The sequence below is a fragment of the Condylura cristata genome, unplaced genomic scaffold (genome assembly GCF_000260355.1).
Source record: "Condylura cristata isolate star-nosed mole 26May11 unplaced genomic scaffold, ConCri1.0 scaffold00004, whole genome shotgun sequence".
Taxonomy (NCBI): domain Eukaryota; kingdom Metazoa; phylum Chordata; class Mammalia; order Eulipotyphla; family Talpidae; genus Condylura; species Condylura cristata.
Window position 1 is genome coordinate 21,911,184 of NW_004567105.1, and position 21,695 is coordinate 21,932,878.

The 21,695-nt window shown below is 36.1% G+C and overlaps 1 protein-coding gene across 2 annotated transcripts in view; it reads left to right on the forward strand.

Moving 5' to 3' along the window:
• Window positions 1–6,451: 6,451 nt before the first annotated feature.
• SLC6A15 (solute carrier family 6 (neutral amino acid transporter), member 15) overlaps window positions 6,452–21,695 on the forward strand; it is a 37,691-nt gene continuing 22,447 nt past the window's right edge. For both annotated transcript variants that reach the window (XM_004675842.2, XM_012720591.1), the window contains exons 1-2: window positions 6,452–6,734; window positions 18,114–18,573. In XM_004675842.2, coding sequence (XP_004675899.1) covers window positions 18,285–18,573 — 289 coding nt within the window. In that variant the 5' untranslated portion in view covers window positions 6,452–6,734; window positions 18,114–18,284. The remainder of the gene's footprint in view (window positions 6,735–18,113; window positions 18,574–21,695) is intronic.

Consider the following 21,695-nt stretch of genomic DNA (forward strand, 5'->3'; position numbering starts at 1 on the left):
AGCAAAGTGGGAAAGAGACAGAATGGACTATGGTAGAGGACTATGGGTAACTTGGTAGTGGATATAATATGGTAACATACACCTGAAGATGTGTGAACCTATTCCTCTGAATCATATACAGTGTCATAAGCCAGTATTATTTCAGTTAAAAAACAAAATTCCAAAGAATCAAACAAACTAATAACAATGTTGTCTTATCTAGTCATCCATTGGTGAGTATATAGTTTCAATGTCGTGGCTTGTAGTGAAATATAGTGGGTATATATGTCTTTTTCAATTTAGAGCTTTTGATTTCTTTAGGTAAATATCCAGAATTGGAATTACCTGATTATATAATAGTCTTAGTTTAGATTTTGATTTAAGTCCAGTTTTGGATAAAATCTATTTAAGTCAATTTTATTTTTGAGTAATCTTCATACTGTTTTCCAAAGTGACTGAACCAATTTACATTCCTCCCAACAAAATGGCTCCCTCTTTCCCAAACTGTTGCCAACATCTATTGTTCCTTGTCCTTTTGATAAAAGCTATTCTAACAGGTATAAGATGATATCATGTTATGGCTTGATTTGGATTTCCCTGATGATTAACAACGCTGAGCACCTTTTAATTGATCTTGATTAAACTGGAGGCATCCAGTTACCTGATTTTTAAATATATCATAAAACAACAGTAACTGAAAAGCATAGCATTGAAATAAACATAGACACAGGGTTCAACTGGGAGACCAGAATAAATTATTACATATATTGACAATTTTTTTAAAGATTTATTTATTTATTCGTACAGAACTGGGGTACAGGCCAGAGATGCGGAGGGTGAGAGGATTCACCAGAGACAGAGTGGGGCACAGAACAGGCAGATGGATGAAGTACACTGCTGAGAGGAGCAGTGGGCGGGTCAGGAGAGGTCTGCCTCACCATTTGGATCTCCTCCCGTGCAGATGGGAATTGAATTCATACGGAAGTGGCTTTAGCTTCTTGGTGCTGTGCTTTAACCCGCTGCACCACCAGGGAGGGCCATATATTGACAACTTAATGACAAAGAAGCCAACACCATTCAAAGGAGAAAGGGAAATATTTTCAAAAATGCTGTTAGGGAAATTGAACAGCCAAATGTAAAGGAATGCAACTAGATTGCTCTCTAACTCCATACACAAAAATAAACTAAAAATGGATTGACTTCACTACGAGTTTGATCCCTGGCCAGTGATGTGACCCACACGGCACAGCTGACCTCTCTTGTATCCCCCGCTGCTCTTCTCAGAAGTATACTTCCTCAAAATGCTTGCACTGTTCCCCACTCTACCTCTGGTGAATCCTCTCACTGTCCCTGCACCTCTGGCCTGCATCCCAGTTCTGTATGCATCAATAAATAAATCTTTAAAAAAAATGGATTAAAGATCGGGATGCAACTCTCCTACCATAAAATAGATGGAAGAAACTCTAGGTGTGACATATACAATAGAGATGTCTTTGGGGACTCAACACAAAGACATTTCATCTGCAAGGGAAATTAAAATATAATAAATAATTAGGAATACATCAAAGAAAAAAATTCACATAGCAAAAGAAAATCAGCAGAATAAAAAAAAAAAAGTACTGAATGGGAGAAGATATTTCCAAATTAGATAAACAGTTAATAGCCAAGGTATGTAAAGATTTTTTTAAATTTATAAACAACAAAAAACAATCCAAGTAAAAAAAAACATATTTTTTTAATAAAACGATTAAACAGAGGCCCAACAGACATGAAAAAATGTTCATTCACATTTCTTATTAAGAAAATACAAATCAAAAGCACCATGAGATACCATCTCATCCCTATCAGACTGGTTTATATCAAAAAGACTGCTAGAAAGTGTTAAAAATATGAAAATGTGGAGAAAGAGGGCACTTAGGCACTATTGGTGGGGATGTAAATTGGTACAATGATTTTGAAAAGCAATATGGACCTTCTCAAACAATTGAAAGAAGAATTACAGCATGATCTAAAAATCCTACCTCTAGATATCTATCTGAAGGATATGAAACCATCAACTCAAGGATATATGTACCACGATGTCTATTGCAGTATTATTTACAATAGCTAAGATATGGAATGAACCTAAGTGAACACCAATACATGATTGGATAAACGCACACACACAAAGGAATTTTACTCAGTTATAAGGAAAATGAATATTGCCATTTGCAGCAAAATGGAAGGAACTCAAGGGGATGATGCAGAATTTGAATAAATTAGAAAGCTAAAAATACATATTGGATATTTCCATGTACGTGTGAAATATAAGAAACCAAAGTGTATGAAAAGACAAAACAAAACAAAAAAAAAATTGAGCTAGTGTACATTGATAACTGATCTGAGATTACCAGAAGTGAAGAGGATAGGGTGTCACAGCAAAGGTACAAGGTGGTGTTGGGTGGGGGCTTTGGTCTTTTCTTTGAGGACATCTGAAAAACGCATATCATGAAGTTAACAACTAGGTTGATGACTACTAGGTTGAGTAACAAACAGAAAGGCAGAGAACAGGAATACAGTCTAAGATTTCATCTTGTACATATTCCTTGACATTTACTATGCAGATATCACTTTTTCTGTCATTTTTACACTAGATCATGGAGCCTATAGACTGAGTAAATAAGTAAAGTGATTGCAAAGATATTCCAAGAAAAAGCAGGTCATGGAAGATGTGGCATGCAAAACAAATACCATGAGAGCATTTGTCATTAGATCTTTAAGTAGCTGGAGTCCTATGTTAATGCTGGCCATTCTACATATATATTTTAGAACTATAATCTGTTTCATAAAAATAAACTTATAATTAAAAGGTAACAAAAGTTTGATTATTATCTATTTATAGAATCAGGTGGTACATTTCCTGTGCCAACAAAGTTTGGTATTTTTTAATCTGTCATAGTCATTCTGACCTTTTTTTTTTTTTTTTTTACAAAATGGCAGCAATATTAGCAGAATTCAATCATGAATTACTGTCATGAATGCTTCACTAACTTAGACAATTGTTTAAAACCTTGATTTGATTGCTTTGACATTTCTCAACCCACTTACCCTATCCTCTACCTATAGAGAGTGCAGCTAACCTAGTTACTTGCTTTGCTTCTTTCTACTGTCAATCTTTCATCAGTCATGAAACTGTGGGAAGAAGAGTATTCACTAGATACTTTCAGATTTTACAGACTGGTTTCAAAGGATTTTGAGACTATATATCAAGTAACATTTAGTATGAAGGGTTAGTTTATTAAACTTTTTATAAGAATACAAAAACATAGCACATTATGCTGCATCTATAGCAATATAGAAAAAAAAATTAATATAATATGAAATAATTTAAATATTTCCTACTAGTATTGTGGTTTAAACTTTGGGAAAGGGTAAATCTTTAAATCACTTTTTAAAAATTTTCTTCAGGCCCTCCCTGGTGGCGCAGCGGGTTAAAGCACAGCACTGAGAATCTAAAGCCGCTTCCGCATGAGTTCGATTCCCGCCTGCCCCGGAGGTGACCACATGGTGTGGCAGACCTCTCCTGACCCGCCCGCTGCACCCCTCAGCAGTGTACTTCGTCGATCTGCCTGTTCTGTTCCCCACTCTGTCTCTGGTGAAGCCTCTCACCGTCCCTGAGCCTCTGGCCTATACCCCAGTTCTATATGAACAAATAAATAAATCTTTAAAAAAATTTTTTTCTTCAACTCCATTTGTGTTGGAGTTTTGTCATTACATTGTCATTTTGAGCAGCTGGTTTAAGAATTACTAGGGTAGAAAGGCAAGCCATGTCAGATTCCTCCTTCTCAATACCCCCTTGTTGAGAATATTCACTTCTCTCCATCAAGCTTTTCATCAAATATTTTTTTCAAATGAGAAGTATAATATGAATTGCTTAAAACTAAGTATCAATTTCAGAAACTGATTTAGATAAGGACAAGCATTTATTGTATCTAGAAGATGTTTCTGACTGTGAACTTGAACAGATTTTTCTCTGCTAGGTCTGCTTAATAAGTGTGCCTTGGTATAAAGATAATGAAAAATAAGGGATATAAATTACTCTGGACATTGCAGTCACATCCTTCACGCAGAATCAATGGCTAATACTACAAGACAAACGAACAAACAAAAAGACTAATCTCCTTTGATTTTTGGTGAAATCTTCCAGATTTTGCTCTCCCCATTCTGTGTTCAGCTTCCTATTCCCACGCCATCAACACTATATGGCCCTCTTTCCCAAGTGTGACAGAGAAAGTACTGAATACTCTTTAATTTAAAGATTTTTGTATTAAACCTTTGATCTTTGAGGGGTCTTTATTATTGAAATTTCCTAAAGACTATTCTATATCTCTGGAGTTTTGAGACTTTCATTTGGAATCTTTCCATTCTCCATTTCACTTATTTTGAAAGAACTCAGTCCAATGTGTTAACATATACCTTTTACTTGTCTTAAAGTCTATACTTTTACTAAAGACTTACAGTATTTAAAACAGCACACATTTGAGCCAGCCAGATCTAAACTTAAATCTAAACTTAAATCTGTCACCGAAAGAGTTTTTTGTGTCTTTTTTTTTTTTTTTTTGCCATTTCCCCCCCTGAGTTTCACTTATCTCTAAGCTCTAAATAAGGAGGGAGAAGAAGAAAAAAAAAACCTCATTAATTAATAAGAAATTAAATAAGTCATGTTAAAACCCCATATTCTTAGTAGGGAACACAGTATCTGTTTTCTCTTCTCTTCATAGGCATGGAAATAAATTAGCATCAATTATTATTGAGGAAATGGCTCCATAAATATTTTTTTGACTTGTAGCACTGTATGTGTATTTGAAACAGCAGTCAAATATCAATGAAAAAGTGTGAGGGCAAGTAGTAGACCTTCTCAGTATTACTGTAAATCATTCTTGCAAGCATACATAAGCTTAGTTTCCCATTATTTGATAAACTGAATACTAATTATGGAGGCTATTATAGCTCTACCCATTTTCTTAAATTATTTTCTGTTGTTATTGGTAATATTTTCTTTCCAAATCTATCTATTTATGTCTTTATATATACTTATGTATATAAGTATGTAAACATATACATACATAGAGATATACATATATGCATACATATTTACATATTGCTTGTCACCAATATGTGGAGCAAGAAGCAAGTTATGCAAGATGTTCTCTAAGAGGCTTATACTGTATTGCTTTTATTTTTTCCTGCAGGGCATCTGTGAGAGTATTTATTTACCCATGCTGGTAAAGGGAATCCAGGAGATCAAGCCTAATTTAATTTTTTTAAACAAATTTAAAGGTGGTATTGGAAGAGAGGCTAAGGAAAAGCTTTCTTGGCTGAGTTAAAAGCTACGGATTAGTAGCAATGTTCTGACCTGAAATTTAGGTCTTGTGATTTCTTTCCAGGAGATTTTTCACTGCATGAAAAACCCCAAGCAATGCCTTATTATTTAATTCAATCTTAATTGGATACAAACTGTCAAAGTCTAAAGGATTGTTGGAAGGCCTAGAAGTACAAAAAGGTATTTTTTAAAGGGTACTATTAATCATTTGGAAGAGAAAAATTTCCTTTATCTTACATTATAATATTTTAAAAATTTCTTTTGCATTTCTTCAAATCTCCAAATTTCAAGGACATAAAATTTTATCCCTAGAGTATACATTCTGTTTAGGGGAAGACTCAGCCGTTTTCAAAAGGTTAAGCTATGTGTACATAGATGTGTATTTTAGGAATATCTCATATGGTTAAATTATGACTACATCCTGATTGTCACAAGCAGTGAGTCTCAGTGTTACAGTGAGCCCTCTTGGAGAAGTCTCAGATGCTTAAGGGCCAACATAAGGTGAGGACCAGCTGCCTGAAAACAGTCTTTCATAACCTGGCCAGAATCACTGAGCTCTAGCTGACCATCCTTTGACAGCGAAGTAGATGCCCAGAGAGCTTGTCTTGTGTAAGAAATGTAAATGGCCGGCTTGGAGAGGAAGCTAAAGAAAAGGTTCTGAGAGATACCCACTCCCTCCAGTCCGGTTATCCACTCTTCAAGAATGTTGAGAGGGTGCAAGGAAGGACTACTTCCATTGTTATCCTCGAAGAGAAAAAGGGGGAGGGTGGACGGTGGGGTGAAATTGGGGGACCGGTGGGTGGGCAGGGGAGACTAGGGCCCATCCTTGACAGGATCGCAAGGGGTGATTTGTTTTGCTTTGCTTTGCAACGGGATTCCCCCTTCCGAGTCTATTCTGCCAGCGCCCAGCCGGGAGCTCAGAGACCTTGCGGGCAGCCGCAGCGGCCTCTGCGTCAAGGGACAGAGGGGCAGGGAGGTGCGGCGTCCAGCCTGGAGACCTGGCTCCCTGCCCCCTTCCACCCCCCGCCACCCGCAGCCTCCCTTTCTCCACGCAGCCTGTCGGCGGCCGCGACACGGGCGGGCCCGGCACGTGGGCGCCTCCGTCACACCCTCACTCTTACACACACTCACACACCCGCGCGCACGCACCCGCGCGCTGCATCTCGTGCTCCTTCCCTGGCCGACACCCAGGCGCTCGCGAGTCTCTCCCTGCCAACCCGCAGGGCAGCGACCCTCCCAAACCAGTCCCAGGACCCGCCCTTCTCTAGCAGCTGCTTGGTCCAGACTGCTCCGTCGCGGCCTCTGTCGCCGCCAGCTGGACCCGACTCTGGTGCCTGCAAATTCTGTCGGGACTTGGAAGCGGTGAGAAGCGTCGGGTCAAGACACACTAACGGTAAAGACAATCTGCAGAGCGCTGGGCACGGGTTGGGATAGGGTGGGGATCGTCGTTAGCTACCCGGGATCCCGGGAGCTGGGGACGCGAGCGGCTCTGATGGATGGACGCTGGCAAGGCGAGGGGAGGATGGCTTCACGGACAAGGGAGGGAGAAGCTGGGCTCTGCACGCGACTCTCGGGTTCTGCATCCTGTACTTGTAGGCACAACCGGGGGAAGAGGCGGCGTGCAGGAGAAGCACATGGGTCGAAACGTGCCGCCATCCTTCCTTCTTGTCTTGGAAATTGCCCGCAGCATCCCCGAAAGACTAGTCATTTCCTAGTCAAGTAGGGGTTGCTGAAGGGTGGGGCCCAGACTGGGGCAAGTCCGAGAGGAAAGTTGGAAGGGTCCGGGCGGCCAGGGGCGCCACGGAAATTCTAGATGAGCTGGGCACAGATCCTTCTGCTGGTGGGCGACCGGGAGGGGAGAGATGCCAGCCTCATTCTTCCGTTGCTTCTGGAGGCTTTGCAACTCCCGGAGGCGACTGCCGTAGTCAGAGTGTTTGCACGTGACCCCAGTTCCTTTTTGCTCGAGGTACCTGTGATAAAAGGTCCTAAGTGGGCCTGTGGCCGCGCACTAGGCACGTGGCTACGGAAGAAAGCCCAGCGAGTATAATTCTGCGCATCCAGGAATCTGAGTGTGTGGCAGGGAGGGTGGTGGTGCAGGGACTTTAAGTAGAGACTGGAGGCATCGGAAACCCAGGCCGTTTCTATGTTTCATCCACTTGGCTTGGCCTGGGCAGAGGACAGTTTTGCATATTGCAAGAGTCTGAGTCCAACAGGCAGGCAAAACAGCCCTAAAAATATGAATGACTGCAAACACCCCGGACTCCTGGAGATAGATGTGACCACTGGATCGTAGAATTCGCAGGGACGGGAAATCTTTTTCATTGGGATAGAGAGTGGCGCTTGCGGCGCGCTTGCGGCGCGATCGCGGACGGCGAAGCCCCCAGCCTCGCGTTCCCCGCAGCCTGGCTTCCCGGTTCCCATTACATCTTCCTCGCTCGCTGGCTGGCTAACGCTGGAGTAAGACCGGGCGGGGTCCGCACTCGAGCGCGGTGACGTCAGCAGTGTTTGGGTGCTTATGCAAATGAGACTGCGACCGTTTCTCTGTGTCCGACCGGATCCCTTCGAGGTCTTAAAGGTAGAACGAGTCTTACTCAGCATCCTTCGTGTGGTTCACTATCCAGAAACACGAGAGGAAGGAAGGGCTTGTTTTAGGTATTGCATTGAGGCTCCATGGCTCAATTTTAAAAGCTGTTTTATGCCTGTCAATGCCTGGGTATTTTCCCGAAGACCAGGAACAATTTGTTTTAGAAAATATATTCTGCAGAAGCAACCCCATGGAGCTCTTGACCCTATCTGGCCTCATTTCTGCAAGAATGGTGCTAAGATAATAGACTTGCTTTTGTCTTTGGCGCCTAGTATTGGGCTTACCTTGTAGTCACTCCTTAAATGTTTGATGGATTGAATTTTTCTTGAAGAATGTATTTCATTAAATTCGATGTATTTGACCATAGAGTTGTGCGAGTGCTTTTTCTGTCCACACGATCAGATATCCTTGTGTATGTTGGACTATAATATATTATCCCACCAAATTTAAAATTGAATTCATTTGACCATTTCTTCCAAGGGAAACTTTTTTCAAGAAGACAGGAATTCACACTATTTTGAAAGGAAGATAATCTCCTACTGTTTGTTGACATTACTCTTCTGTTGCATGGTTTTATACTGATTCAATTACTTTATACTTCCAAAATGTATGACTCAAGATACATTATTTTAATAGCATTAACAATGATATTGATACATGTATTTTTTTTAAGGAAATAAGTGCTGTTGGCCCAATAAATAAGAAATAGTGTCTTAAAGGGTTCAGGCTGCTATAACAAAACATCATACTGGGTGGCTTATAAATAACAAATTTATTTCTCACAGTCTGGAGACTGGGACTTTAAAGACGTCTTGGCAGAGGTGTCTGGTGAGAACCAGCTTCCTTGTACATAAGTTGGTGTTTTCTGACTGTGCCCTCACATGGTAAAAGGGGCTAGCTTTCTGTGGTCTCTTTTTATTACCCATCACCAAAAGCTCTACCTTGTAATATATCACCATCTTAGGAATAGTGTTTCAATATATAAATCTGGAGGTGAGTGGGACACAAACTTTGCTGACATAGTAAATAATGAAGTTTTAAATTTGGACAATAGCTATTTGGAATACAAATAATGAGATGCTATTTTACTTGTCAATGATTGAAATTTCAAAATAAGAATAAATGCTAGGCACAAGGGATTAAAGCACAGCACTATGAAGCTGTGCATAGCCACTGCAGAACGAGTTCGATTCTCTGCCAGGAAGGTGACCCACATGGTTTGGCAGACCTCTCCTATCTCACCCAATGCTCCCTTCAGCTGTGTATTTTTTACTGTTCTCCCCACTCTGTCTCCAGTGAATTCTCTTACCTCCTGCACCTCTGGCTTGTACCCCAGTTCTTGTATGTATACATAAATAAACCTTTAAAAAAAAAAAGCTAAAACCTAATTACTAATCCTTATAGCCAATGATCACATTTCAAATTTTACTATATGAAGCTTAGAAAATATGCCCATTCTAGGATAAAATAAATTTTGAGTGTGAGCAAGTAAGAAATTCACATTTTTAAGCTATAAGGTTCTTATCCAAGTAACTAAAAAAAATCAGATTTAGGATGATAGAACTAAAGGAGATCTTAGTGGTTATAAAGGGCTTCAAAAACCTTCACTTTCTGATTTACTTCTCATTTTCTTTTGGCAAGTATGTTAATTCTTTATTACTCTATACAATGCATGATTGAACGTGTTAACACATTCCTAAACAAAGTAGATTTTAAAAGTTTTTGAGCTGATGGCATTATTAACAAAAACTCACAGACATATGAATAAAAACATTAAAGATTACATGGCAAGAATCTTCAAATTTGTTTCCAGTTTGTCTTATAACTTAAAATGAAGTCCTGACTATTCTTCTCAAAATAATTGGTAAATAAATTTTGATAAATTTATCTGTTTAAATCTTAATTTTAACCATAATCACTCACTCTCTCTCTCTTTTTTGCAAATGACAAGTCCTTGGAGTTTAATGCTGTTTTAAATGTGTAGTATCAACTCTTATAGTGTATTAGTCCTGTATTTTATATGCTAGGGTGCTTTCACATCAGCTTAATTGCTTGTTGTCTATGAAAAAATTGCTTACCCTGGGATCTTCTTTATCTATCAGATAATTATACTGATGAAAACAGAAACAGTCTCATGCATTGCTTGTGGTAGTACATGTTGACACAACTTTTATAAAAGGTTATCTGGCAATATTTATAAAAATTATAAAAGCACATGACCTTTGATCAAGCAGTTCTACTTCAAGGAGTTTAGAGGTGTGCAAATGCCAGATATATACAGAAATGACCTAAATCTACAATAAGCTCATTCATACATTATAATATTTAAAAACAACAGAACACATTGAACTGGCAGCAAAAGTTTTTTAAGTGAGAAAATAAGATACAGAATTATGTAAGTGAGAAAATAAGGTATAGAATTATGTACATAGTACTAGTAGTGTGAAAACAGACAGGTTAAATAAATGTGGAGAAAATACATGTTAATTTGAAGATACACATTGACTTCACTATATACAAACTATCTATAGAGAATGGGGATAGAGCTCATTTACAGCAAGAAAAGAGTGGGGAGATATTTTATAATCTATGCCCTTAATACCATTCACTATTCAAAATAAAGACCAAAATTATTCTAAAGTGAAAACAATTTGCAGATAAGCACCCCTTGGAGCACAGTAATATAGGCACTAAATGCTCTCCAAGCAATGGGTTAAACATCAATGGGTATTTTATTTTCATGATTTTGTGGTGTCTGAACTTACATGCAACTTTCCCATTTTTAATATTCATAGTAATAAAATAAAAGCAACAGATGAGATTTAGTAAGTTCACTAAATTTAGCCAGCTATAGCAGCATAAAATGTATTTTTAAGGAAGCTTAGTTTTTTTTCTTTAATTTTTATTAGAATATTGATATTTAGACAGTGTCAATCTACAGAACAGTTCGATCACTCTCAGAATCACTATAGTGCCCTCAATTAATCACAAGCTCTTCATTCTTGCCACATGCTGACAACCATTAATCTGTTCTTCATGTTTATTATTTTGTAATTCCAAGAATATTATACTAAGCACAATTCTCTACAGGATGGTCCAAGATGTGTGGATCAGTAGTTTGTTTTTTATAGATGTGTAATAATCAAGGTTTGGACAACCCAAAATTTGTCGAACCACTCCACTGAAAGACATCTGGGTTTCCACTTTTGGGTTATTATGAGTAAAACTTCAATGAACATTCATATACATGCTTTCTACAATATAATTTTTTTCATTTTTAGGAAAATACTCAAGAGTACAATTGCCAAGTTAAAGGATAATTGCTTATTTCTTTTTCTACAAAGCTGCAATAATTTCTCTTCTTAAAGCCAGTGTATCCAGCTTCTTTGCACCTGTGCTAGATTTGGTTGTCACTATGTTCTGATAGCATGTAGTGACATCATATTGTAATTTTAATTGTCACCTTCCTAGTGACTAATAAGAGTTAACCTCATTTCATATGCTTATTTGCTAGCAAAGCATCATTTTTAGTGAAATGTCCTTTTTTGTCTTTTGCCCATTTTCTAAATTATTTTTTAACTATTGAGTTTTATAAATCCTGGATATATTTTAAATACTATTCTTCTGTCACATTGTGATCTGCAAGTATTTTTCTGGTGCTTTTTACTATGTTAATAGTAAAAATTTGCAACATAAATACTTTTAATTCAGAAATTTATGATTTGCCAGGTTCTGCTTTTGGTATGTAGGAACTCTGGTTAGCTTCAGTTTTCAAAGTTCTCTGGTGACTTATTCTAAAGTTTTATGTTTTTAAATTTAATTCATGATTCATTTTGAAGTATTTTTATAAGGTTTGAGGGAATAGCTTGAGGTTATATTTTTGCTGTGGATGGGTTTACAAACATGTTTAAAGGGGTAATCCTTTTACTTTTGGAATGGATTTTGCAACTTTGTCAGCAATCAGTTGGGCATATTTGTGTGGGTCTGTGTGTAGACGCTCTTCTGTTCCAGTGATCTGTGTGTCTATTCTGCTTATTTCACATACTCTTCTTACTGTGGCTATATAATAAGTTTTGAAATCAGGTAGAATTATGTTTGCAACTTCATCCTTCTGTTTCAATATCGTTTTTAATTTTCTGCCTTTTCTCATAAGAATAATCTTCTCCATGTCTACTAAATCTTTGCTGGGACTTAGATTGGGTTTGTATTAAATCTGCATATCAATTTAGAAAGATTGACATATTTACTATGTTGAGTTTTCTTATTCATGACATGATACATCTGTCCATATATTTATCAGCACTTTATAGTTGTCAGTATAAAAATACTTTTTATATTTTGTAGATTCCCTGAGGTTTACATGCCGACAATCAGAAAATCTACAAATGTAGAACATGTTCTTCATGACTTAATTTTTTCTTCTTGTCCTCTCGCATTCACTAAAATTGGAGTACCATGTTGAATAAAGTGTGATAATAGAAATTGTTACCTTTTTTCTGTGATTGAGGGAAAAACAGTCCATCACTGGCAAATACAATGTCAGTTACACATTTTTTGTAGGTGTTTATCAAGCTGAGAGATTTCCATTTTTCCCTAGTCTTTTTTTCTTTTTTTGACAGTTTTTAATCTGGAATGGATGTTGAATATTTTGTCAGTTGCCTTTCCTGAATCAATTACTATGGTCATGTGAATTTTTATGTTATATTACATTGAATTTTAAATGCAGACCAAATCTTGTATACCTAGAAGAAATAACACTGCGTCTTGGTATAAAATTCTCATTATTTATCATTGAATTCTATTTTTAATACTGTGTTAAATAAAGATTTCTGTGTTTATATTCATGAGGGATACAGATATAAAGGTTATCTGATACTGTCTTTGTATGGTTTTGGTGTCAGAGAAACACTAACTTCATGAAATGAATCGTGAAGTGTTCCATTATCTTCCATTGTCTGGAAAAGATTGTACAGAGTTGATGTTAATTAAACATATAGTAGGATTCCTTACTGAAATGTCTAGTCTTGACTTCTTTTGTGAGGATTTTAAAATGATGCATTTGAGTTTTTTTTTAACTAGGTATTAGGTTATTAAATAATTTGTTTTGTATTGGGCCAACTGTGGTAATTTGCATCTCAAAGAAATGGCTCATTTCATTCCTAGTTGTCAGTTTATGTATGCAGATATTTTGCTATATTCTCTTATCATTTTGATAATTTCTTTCATTTCTGATATGCAAAATGCCCTAAACATAACTCTGACCATATGGAACCTTATGTAAGACTTAACTAAATGTGTCTTTCAAGGTTAGTATTTTTTTCTTGTGGATAAAAGAAGTTTACTGTATGTATTTAAAAAGCTAATCTAATCCCTTCTACACAGGTTTATCTCCATCCTATTTAAAGATTTTCTTGAACATCTTTAATTTCAGTAAAGTTCAACTGATCCTTGAACAATACAAGTTCAAGGACACTGTAAGTTTTGAATCCCCCAGACTTAACTAGTAATTGCCTACTGTTGACTAGAAGCCTTACCAATAACAGTTGATTAACATATAATTTGTATATTAGTATATTATATACTATATTCTTATAAAAATGGTAGAGGAAAGAATATGTCATTAAGAAAATCAAAAGATAAAATACTTATATAATACTGTACCATTATTATCAGTAATACAAGTTTACATGGCTTGTTTACAAAAAATTCTCATGTAACTGAACTCACACAGTTCAAATCTGTGTGATTCAAGAATTTCTGTATTTATATTTTAGTTAACTTAAATAAATATTCAATTTATCTTCTTCATAGGGAAATGGTTTCAGTTGTCTATTGCTACACAGCAAGTCCTAATATATAGTGACTTAAGATACAGCAACTACTTATTATTATCTTATGTGTTAGTTAGTCTCAGCTGGGTGCATTATCTTGCCAGTTGATATTAAATAGAACTTAAACTAGGGACTAAAATAATAATGCTTTTGTTCTTATGACTGCAGTGTCATCTCAGATTGCTGAACTAATCAGTGGTTGAGTGAAACAATCAGTCTCTTTCTCTCAGATTCCTAGCAGGGCAGGGCAGGGCAGGGCAGGTAAACATTTTTACATTGTCTTTGGCTTCTAAAAAAGTAAAAACTGCCAGGGTTCTTCATCCTTACTCTTGGAACTTGCATTGTGTCACTTCTGCATTCTCTACTGGTTGGTCAAAGCAAATTCTAGTTCAGACTAGAATCAAGAAAAAGTTATATAGACTATATATCCTCATGAAAGATAGCAGGTGTATGTAGCATTAATATTTATTTTTGCAAATATCTACCACAGGGACTAACTAGAAAGGGTTATACTTCATATTTTACACTAAATGATAATAAATAAAATATAAGCATTTCAAATTCATTTTTCATAAGATACAATAATGCAAATGTATAAATAAGTGTAATGTAATAGTATATGCCTGTCGTAGGTTGCTAGCAGTTCATCTACCTCTTAATGACTGGTACTTGTGAATGTTATCTATTTGGAAAAAGTCTTTACTGTCATAATTTGAGGTGAAGAGATTATACTGGAATGTGCAGATGAACCCTACATACCATCGCAAATGTCATTAAATGAAAGAGATAGGAGAGGTTAGGTCACAAAGAAAAGAGAGGGTATTGTGAACATTGAGGTAGAGGTTGGAGTGATGTGGTTACAGAAGAAGGAATTCAGTCAGGCAGCTCCCAGAAGGTAGAAGCGGCAGCAAGAGAGTGTCCTGTGGAGCATTCCAAGATAGTGCACCTTGATCTTGGGTCACTGAAATTGATTTTAGACCTGTGGTTCCAGAGCTTTGAAAGATTCTTCTGCTGGTTGAAATCACCAAATTTGAAGTGATTCATTACCACAGCCTCAAAAAATGAACATAATATCTAAGTCTGAGGGGTTCTTAATATAGCCAGAACATTTTAAGAGTGTCAAAGATGTTTTAATTTATATTCTCCTTTGTTTCTCTTGTTGCTAGAGACAAATTCACAGAGACACTATGGAAGCCATTTCGTGGAATGTTTTGCCTATGTTTTGAAACTCTCTCTTTCCCCTCTCTCCAGAAAAGAAAGCTATCATTGGTTTATAGAAGTCAACAAAAAATACATTTCAATTTGTGGAAATTGCTTTATAATTAATTTTTAAGTAATTGCAAGCTCACAGGTAGGTGCAGAGGGAGACTTGGCACCCACCATCTTAGTCCCTTATGTTACATTCTTGACTGAAAATACAGCAGAGTATCAAAACCAGTATATTGATGGTGCTAAAATCCATAGAGCTTTTTCAAATAATGTATTCATTTTTCTCTGTGTATGTTTGTGTAAAATTCTTAGTAATTTTATCGAATGTACAGCTTCATGTAACCCTCACCACAATAAATATACTAAACAATGCCATCCATCTTACAAGATTCCCTTCAATACCCTTTTATAGCACACTCACATGCCAACTTCTCCTCATCTCTATCTTCCATTATGTTATTTCACAGATGTTATAAAAGAAAATGATTTCATGAAATATGTATCCTTTTGAAATGGGCTTTTCCCCCATTAAGCATTATTTCCTTGAGTTTCACCCAATTCATTGCAGGTGCCAAGAGTTAGTTCCTGTTAACTGCTGAGCTTGCACTTTGTGTATTTGTTTATTTAACCACATACCCACTGAAGGACATTTAGGTATTTCTGAGGTTTGACTATGAATAATAAAGCTGACATGAGCATTAATGTATAAATATCTGCTTAAAAATAAGTTTTTATTTCTATGGGCTATACACCTAAGAGTGTAAGTTGGTACTTTAGTGACAATATTAGTGTTAAAAGGAACAGCTAACTATTTTTTAGAGTGACTGTACTATTGGATATTAAAATATATTGCATCAGTTTTTGCGGTAACAATGATTTCCAACACATCTCTACCGGTGCATATCACAAGATCACACCCACCACCAAAACCCCTGTCATCTTCCACCATATTTCACTGGGTTTCCACTCCCCTTTGCCCCTCCCTCCACTTGCCCCTTCCTCAATCATTTCACATTTCTATCAGAAGTATGTGTTCCATCTTCATATTTGAGAATATTTGGTGTTTTTACTTTTGTTTTTAATTTTTTCCCTTTTGCACAAAACCGAAGATGTAAGTTATGACTTAACTCTTTGTAAAAATTGTTCCCTCTTTTAATGTGCTTTGTTATTTTTATCTTTTTCTTAATGCAAAATTTCATGTAAAAGGGGATATGATTTACAATGTTTAAATAGAATTCTATATTGTTGAACATATTTTGTATTTTTCAAGATTATAACTTCAGTATTTCATCAAAGGGTTTTTTTTTTCCTTTTTTTTCCTTTCCAGTTATTCCATAACTATAAATTTCTTAACGTTTGTCACTTTATATTTGGTGTTGGGATATAAATCAACACTTTTTATTCAGATAGTCTTTACTTATGACCCTGTCTATTAGAACTTGAAAATATATTTTATCTGAATCCATAATAAATTTCAAATTTAATGTTCAGCATTGGCTCACAGTTAAAAACATTAAGTAAAATTCGAACTTCCCAAGTCAGTGTGATAATTTATTATTGCTCCAGTATCTTGTTATAGAATATTAAGCTGGTGGCAAATGCCAGTATTTTGCCCGTGCAGGCATGTCTGTTTGAATCATCTCTCATCTCTAAGATGCAAGTGCCTGCCTGCTATTTTAGGTCTTTGCACAGTTTTGCTAGAAATGCTAATTAAAATTTAATAATGTAATTTCAAAAGAAGTATAACAAGAGTTTAGAAGCTAAAACACCTTGAAAGATGGAATGAAAGATGGAATGAGATACAGATAATACATTTGGTTAATTCCATTGTGAAAATATTAGCAAGACTAATAAATAGAAGAGAAAAACCTATTACCAGTACCAGTAATAAAAAAAAAAGGGATCTGATTACAAACATCCTACAGATATTTTAAAAGTACAGAATATTATGAGTCACTTTATGTCAATAAATTCTGCAACTCAGATGAAATGGTAAGAAAAAAATCTTAAGTAGCTGTTTATCAATGAAATAAATTGAATTGATAAATCATTATGTCATGTTAAAAACTCCCTTTTATCACTGTATTAACTAGTACCCTGTTTTATTTATGAAGATTATAAACTAGTTATGGTGGGTAGTTTCTCTGACTTTTCTATGAACATAAGCACAGTTACATTAAAGAATTCCTTGTTGGTAGCCATGAAGGGCAAAATTCTTGGCATAAAATGCCTAAAACCATTTCACTATACTTTGAAGAGAAGCACTCATGTGCATTTTTAAAATGGAAAAATCCTTGGTTTCCAGACCTGCCTTGTATACATGCTTGCTCTGGATCTGAATAGAGAAAAGAATTTGAGCTCTAACACATACACGCAAGTATAGAGACAGAGAAAAATGCCAAAGTGATGCAGGGTTTTTCTTGAATTGCTTGAGGGAATGTTCACACAAATATGAATTGTATCACTTCCTGTCTGTTTATGTTGTTTTTGTGATTGGTTGGGCCTCATTCCATTTCTCTTCAACTCTAAGGTCACTTTTATCTAACATATTTGATCTTTTCTATTGCAATGGTGTTGGGTCATTGAAATTATGCAATGTAATGTAGATTTTTAAGATGGTACCTTCCTCTCTATTACAGATTAGCACCTTAAAAGCAAATACTGTATGTTTCATTAATCCTTGTTTCAAGGTCACAAGATCAAATAATTGAAAGGATGTATGCATGAACAGAGGCTATTCTGTATAAGGCAATTCATAAGGGTTGGCATGCAGTTGTGAATGTACTTCTATAAGGGATACGAGAAGGTATGTACAGAGATGGGGAAAGGAAAAAAAATTATAAAGAAACATTCACAGAATTTTAGTTACTGATGAATAGAATTTACATTATGTATTGGAGTATACCTGAGATCAAAGTAAACTTTTGCAAGAAGGAAGAAGTTAACTAAAAGCAAATGCGTGTGAAGCTCATATGTACTTGCAATTCTTGTACAGCTGGAAATATTAAGCTCTAAGAGTCCAAGGACAATCGTGTGTTTTATGCTCTGTAGAAAGAGATTTTGCAATAAAAATTAATAAGAAAGGGTATTCTGCATCTTAAGTATTAACATATTTAAATATTATTATTTTTCAATTTAAAATTTACAGGTACCTACAGATTGGTGCATGTATGATCCAGGATCCCTAAGCAATTACCACTTCAAATCAAGGATTTATTTGATATTTTCTTTGGCCTTTACTTCATATCAAGTAACATATTTAAAAAGGAATTAGCACATTGGAACAACAACAACAACAAAATACCACTAATACTTTCCAATGCCTAAGAACAGCAAGGTGGTAAAAAGAGAATTAGATGATGAGGTTATTGAGTCTGTCAAAGACCTTCTTTCCAATGAAGACTCAGCTGATGATGCTTTTAAGAAAAGTGAACTAATTGTTGATGTCCAAGAAGAGAAAGATCTAGATGCTGAAGAAGAATCAGAAGTTGAAGATGAAAGGCCAGCTTGGAATAGTAAACTACAATACATCCTGGCCCAAGTGGGGTTCTCTGTAGGTTTAGGGAATGTGTGGCGATTCCCATACTTGTGTCAGAAGAATGGGGGAGGTAAGTTGGATTTGTTTTGTTTTTAAGTGATACAGTTCTGAGTAAATTGCAAATGATTATGTCAGATAGCTCACACTATTACTGTAGTCTCATCATTTTAGTAGCTAGGGATTCCATTGTCAAGCTAAGGAGACTCTTGGTGGGTGTGTGCCCACCTTTATTTCAGATTAGGTTTCCATAGCTGCAGATGGCTTCTCGCTGATACTCAGCTACTCGAGGACTATTAGGGATAATAGATTCTGGAATTCTTTCTGAGGATGCTCTAAACAGCTTAAAATTACGACATTTCTAACAAATGTTTCATCACTTGTGCCTGTCAGTTATTCTCCCTGGAGAAAAAACAAAACTGTGTGATATAAAACAATACTGGAATTTTTTCTCTATGACTTATTAACTCTGGATTTTAAGTTGTCTCACTTCAAATAAGCAAAAATTATATATAATTTAGAATGATTATAGTCTTCAAATGCTGACCAGAACTTTTCTAGGAGAAGGGAGGTTACCAGATAATTAATATAATGCCAGACATTCTTCACCCCATACATATTTCATTCCTAATTCTGTAACATTTGGAAATGGAGCTCAATTTAAAGAACATTTTAAAGAAATCAACATCCTTCATTTTAAACAAACATATCTGCATCCCCATGATATTCTAGCTTTTTAAATTTGTGCATATAACTACCAAGAATTATTCAACAAAAATTACCTAAAAAAAGTAGGAGAATTAAAAAAAAAAAAGACTTGAACAAAGGAATAGATCATGCAGGTGGGACAAAGTGTACATGTATACATGTATATATACATGCATGGAAGCTGTTAAAATAATTGTGGCTCGGGCCCTCCCTGGTGGCGCAGCGGGTTAAAGCACTGCACTGAGAATCTAAAGCCGCTTCTGCATGAGTTCAATTCCCGCCTGCCCCGGAGGTGACCACATGGTGTGGCAGACCTCTCCTGACCCGCCCGCTGCTCCCCTCAGCAGTGTACTTCGTCGATCTGCCTGTTCTGTTCCCCACTCTGTCTCTGGTGAAGCCTCTCACCGCCCCTGAGCCTCTGGTCTGTACCCCAGTTCTGTATGCACAAATAAATAAATCTTAAAAAAAAAAAAATAATTGTGGCTAAGAACCAAATAATCTACAATCTACCTTTTAGTCCATAAAGGATAGGAAGAATGTATTGGTATTTGTGGCAGTTTGTGATAACTGCTGACTGGACAAACATAATGGTTCTATTTTTTGTGTAGTTGTATACTACATACACATCCACTGAAGTAACATAAATATTCACATGTGAAAGTTCTTAGTCATTAAGAGATGAAATGATAAGGTGTTGCAGTGACAAAATACATTGAAATCTTTAGTTAATTCAACCAAGCATGAGACAAGAGCTTTAGAAAAAGGGGTGTTTGACGAATCGCCTGAGTAGAATCAATGCATTAAGTCAGTGCAGTGCTATCTGTAACTCCACTGAAGTTGTAGACTCCTTATGAATAATAATATATATCAATTACTTATCCAACCAGGTATACACTACGTACCTTTTTGACTTTTTCTTTGGAAAGAAAACAATGTGGTCCAAAATGGAGTTCCTATATTAAGCCCATAGAGTCTTACTACCTAATCTGCGGTCTCACCTTCCCTAGGAATGTAGTCTTAACTGGTCAGTGTGGAATTTTTTGGTCAGCACCAGAGAAGTAACTTTTTCCAATTCCAAAGGAAGATCAGGTAGTCTCCCACACAGTCCTTTCCATGCCACGTTCTTTTGTTACCTAAGGCTGAAGTAATTTCCTCTTTCCTTTTCTTGCCCTCTTCCAATTCATAAAATCTTTTAATTTTGTGCAAATTCTTGGATCTGTCTCTTACTTGCTAGATGGCCTACTGCCCATTTCATGAATCTTTTGATAAATCCTGAATTTACTTGGTTGGATTTTTGAATTTAACATCACAGATCTTCCATTTGCCACGACTGGCAGAAGATAAATTCTAAGTTTCAGACCTTTTCCCATAGAAGTTTACTGGTTATACTGTTATGGGGGGAGGCTAACTTGGGTGCAACATGTCAGGTTGCTTTCCACTTGGTAGAATCTCTTTCTTGGTGGAGAACTTTCAAAGATTTCATATTTAGTAATTAGTTGTTAGCAAAAATAGCTCCTCATTTTCATTTGTAATAAGAATCAAAAATGCCCATTCAGGTTTTGTTTCCTCTCTTCCATGATGAGTACTGGTGAATGATACTGTGTTGATTATAAAATTTCACTGAGCTTTCTTATTTCATTATGACTGTCAAGAGCGCAAAGGGCTGAACTCAACTTGCAGTACAGTGTCAGCCTTCTGGGTATCTGAGTTAAATACCCAGCCAAACAGCTCAGGCTGCCTGCATTGTATTCATCACTGAAAGCATGCTATGAATAATAAAACTAAATCTAATATAGCCAAGTAAGTTATTTGTCTAGTGCTTACAGCACAATGGTTAAACTTAATAAGTGGTATAACATAGATATTACTAGCCTAGGGTTTGAAGTTATTTGACTGTTAAGCCTGGCTCATTCCCACACTAGCCATGTGATCCTTCACAAATTTATTTATTTATTTATTTTGGCTTAGTCCCCACACCTGCAAAATGAAGGTAATGATGATACTTACCCCACTGGATTTTGGTACGAATAAATGAGTAACTGTAAGTAACGTATTTAGAAAGGTGCCTGTCAAGTAGTCAATGATCAATTATATTTTAGTTATGACTATTTTAATATGTATTTTGTATTTTTGTTATATATACATTAGTATTTTTGGTACTCTAGTGTTAGAATAATGGAATTAGAAAATAACACTAAATTTCTGATAGAAATTTAGAAAGGTGCCTGTCAAGTAGTCAATGCTCAATTATATTTATTTATGACTATTTTAATATGTATTTTGTATTTTTGTTATATATACATTAGTATTTTTGGTACTCTAGTGTTAGAATAATGGAATTAGAAAATAACACTAAATTTCTGATAGCATACCATGAGCATATAACTAAAGAGAGACTCTTAACAAGTCCTGTCTTAATTCATTCTCTTTTTTCCAGTCATTCTCACACTTAATCCATTCATACTCTAGGATTTGATACAGGTATTA